The following is a 2,910-nucleotide window of genomic DNA, read 5'->3' as shown; positions in this document are numbered from 1 at the left end:
CCTTCCCTCCCTCTCTCCCTGCCTTCTCTTCCTCTTTATGACCCACCTTCTGTAGCTGAGAGAAAGAGGAAAATATCTTTCTCATCTCAACCAGCCACCCAGTGGAGAACTCAGAGTAAGTTCAGGTGGGTCTCTTTTGGAAGCTAGAGGTGTAAATTACCTCAGGTACCAAGTGCAGGGTGTATGGAAAGAAAAGCATCCCTATATAATCCATGGAGCTATATAAGGAGAGGGGGGGTACCCATCAGCACAGACTGCTCAGGAAGACATCTCCTTACTTCACAGACTCGGAAGAAAGGATCCTTTCTCATACTTGTGCATCAAGGAGGAAGATGGCCCACTGTCTTCTAGAGCAGGTTGGCCCACTGCCTCCTAGAGCAGGATGGCCCAGCACCACCCTCTGCTGCTGCCTAGTGACTATTTCCTAGGCACTACCTGCATTCCAGTCTATTGGCAAAGGGGGGCTGATAATCACAGACAGATCACTTCTCAGAAGCACATGAAGTCCTGCCGAGACACTGCTCACTAAACCCTCCAGCCAGGAGAAAGGATTACCCACATATAACAATAGAAGAAGGACATTTAAAGAGGTGACTCAGGTGGGTGGACAACAATTTTGAGGGTTTTTTCCCTCCCTAAAGACCACCACACACACTTACCGTCTGGAGCCCGCGCAGTGTGGAAGACGCTTCTGTACCAAAGCACGATGTCGATCTTAAAGCTATTGTAGATGCACAGAGCAGACACAACCAGAAGTAGGAAAGCCATAATCCCTCCTATGAGGTAAGCCCGGAAGTCTGGAGCTACAAATGACAGGGAAAAGTCGGTAGCCAAAGGTTAGTTTTACCTCCACACTTATAGAGCTCTTAGTCAAAGCCAGGCGGCAAATGTGAGGATACTGCTCGAACACACATCTCTAAGTTCTCTTGTGAGGATAGGAGTTGGATAGTTTAATTTCCACTGTAAAAGTTGGGAACAAATGGTCTCTTGAAAGCCTGGAAGCCCTAGGTATTGAAGATGGAACAAGAGGACTCCGGCTGCATGGAAACTGTCAGAGCATGTGGGTTCAGGTGCCTTCCTGGGGTACAATCTGACTGTGTCTGGAATGTCCCCCGGGGGTTCCCATGGAGAATCTGCACTACAGTCCCACCATACTGTTTCTTCTCAAGACCCTCAGAGCTGAGCAGAGGGACTCCTGGTAAAAATGGTAAAAGCCAATGGCCCTCTGCCCAGTCACTGGCTGGGCTGGCTTCACAAGACCATTGTCAGACAGTCCTCATCCAGTCCTTCCCAGGGCTTCTGAAGTCAGGGTCAGTATCTATCTGAGAGTTCCTGACATGGTCCTCGATGCCTGCTCTGCTATGAGAGTGTACAGTTCTGAGGATGGGCAAGGGAACAGCCAGCCAGCGGAAGAATCAGTTACTCCAAAAGAGAAGTCCCGGTTGCTTCCAGAACAGCTCCTGAAAGCCAAGAAGAGGAACCAAGCAGCACCCTACCTTGCCACAACCCAAAAGGGTGCTGCCAGAGGAGGGGTGCCCAGGAATGAGGGAAGAGAAAAAGGGAACCCACCAAATCATCCACTTCCTTCATCAGCCGTTCAGGTTGCCCACTCACCCTGGAAGGGGGTTCATGGGTCTGGCGGGGTGGGAGAGAAGTGTTTGAGTCTCCCAGAACAAGCACTTCCGGTTTATAAAATCTTCGAGAAGTTGCTTATCAAATCCTTCTCAGGCCACACAGACATTGGAGGGCCTAAGACTTTCTGCATATTGTAGCATTTCTTTAGATATAACAGCAAGATAGAGCACAGAGGCAGAAGACACACTTGGTACCACCCCCACCCCAAATCAATCCATTGAGCAAGTCCCTCTGCTCAATGATGTGGGCACTGATCTTCAGGCTGCTGTCCAATTTGACCCTGCCCCATATTTATAACCTTTGTCATCTGCCTTCTAACTATGAGATGGCGTCTCCCCCATGTCTATCTTCTGCTTATTTTTTTTCCAGCTCTTATCAGAGTTGTGTGTGCAACACCATCTCTCCCTTTGGGAGGATCTCATCTGGGAGAGTCTAAGCCCATGATAGCAATCTTAGAATTATAAACTATGATATGACTATTCCATGACTAAGCCCACAGTACTTAATGAGATTCAAAGAACCCTTGGCAATCACAGTATGGTCTGATTGTTCCTTATACTGAGTAGTGTGGACATGTTTGGCTCTGTGAATGTGCTCAAAGATAATGACAGTGGAATTGTCTTATTAGTGAAGAATCTCAGATGGGTAGAGACTTTGAAGTGGGAATTAATATAAAGCTCACTGCTGGTATACCAAATACCCTTATTAAAATAAGATTTGCATGAGTTCAAAAGATAGCTTAGAGGTTAAGAGTACTGGCTGATCTTCCAAAGGACCTGGGTTCAAGTCATAACTTCTTGTAACTCCATTTCCAAGAGATATGATGTCGTCTTTCTTCTGATTTCCATGAGCACTGGACACTCACATGGTACATGTATAAACATGCAAGCAAAACATGCTTACAAATAAAATAAAATCAAAAATAGAATAGGATTCGTGAGTCTGAGTTCACGGAACCACCAATCAGGGGCCTTCAGACTTGAGAGCAGAGGGCAGATGATGATTAAAAGACACAGAAGGGAAAAAAAAAAAAGACCTTCACAGAAAGAGACAGCCCATCCAGACAACCTTCTCGTTATCCTGCTCCAGATGAACCAAGTAAGAATCAAATCTGCACATATTTTCAGAAACAAAAAAATTGAGGAAGTCAAATGAAGAAGCCACCCATGAGTAAACCAAAAAGTTTAGACTTAAGAGGGTGAGGTTTCCAAATACCCACGGAAGGAGTTGCAGAGATTAACTATGGACCAGGGACTGAAGGAAGGGCAAGCCAGC

General features: G+C 46.4%; 1 protein-coding gene across 5 annotated transcripts in view; it reads right to left on the bottom strand.

Moving 5' to 3' along the window:
- Positions 1-2,910, bottom strand: part of Il1rl2 (interleukin 1 receptor like 2) — a 42,510-nt gene that overhangs the window by 10,844 nt on the left and 28,756 nt on the right. For all 5 annotated transcript variants that reach the window (XM_031367329.1, XM_031367331.1, XM_031367332.1 and 2 more), the window contains one exon: positions 660-803. In XM_031367329.1, coding sequence (XP_031223189.1) covers positions 660-803 — 144 coding nt within the window. The remainder of the gene's footprint in view (positions 1-659; positions 804-2,910) is intronic.

The sequence above is a fragment of the Mastomys coucha genome, unplaced genomic scaffold, assembly GCF_008632895.1.
Source record: "Mastomys coucha isolate ucsf_1 unplaced genomic scaffold, UCSF_Mcou_1 pScaffold14, whole genome shotgun sequence".
In the NCBI taxonomy this organism is placed as follows: Eukaryota; Metazoa; Chordata; class Mammalia; order Rodentia; family Muridae; genus Mastomys; species Mastomys coucha.
Note: the sequence above shows the minus strand (reverse complement) of the source record. Positions and strands in the feature narration are given on the sequence as shown.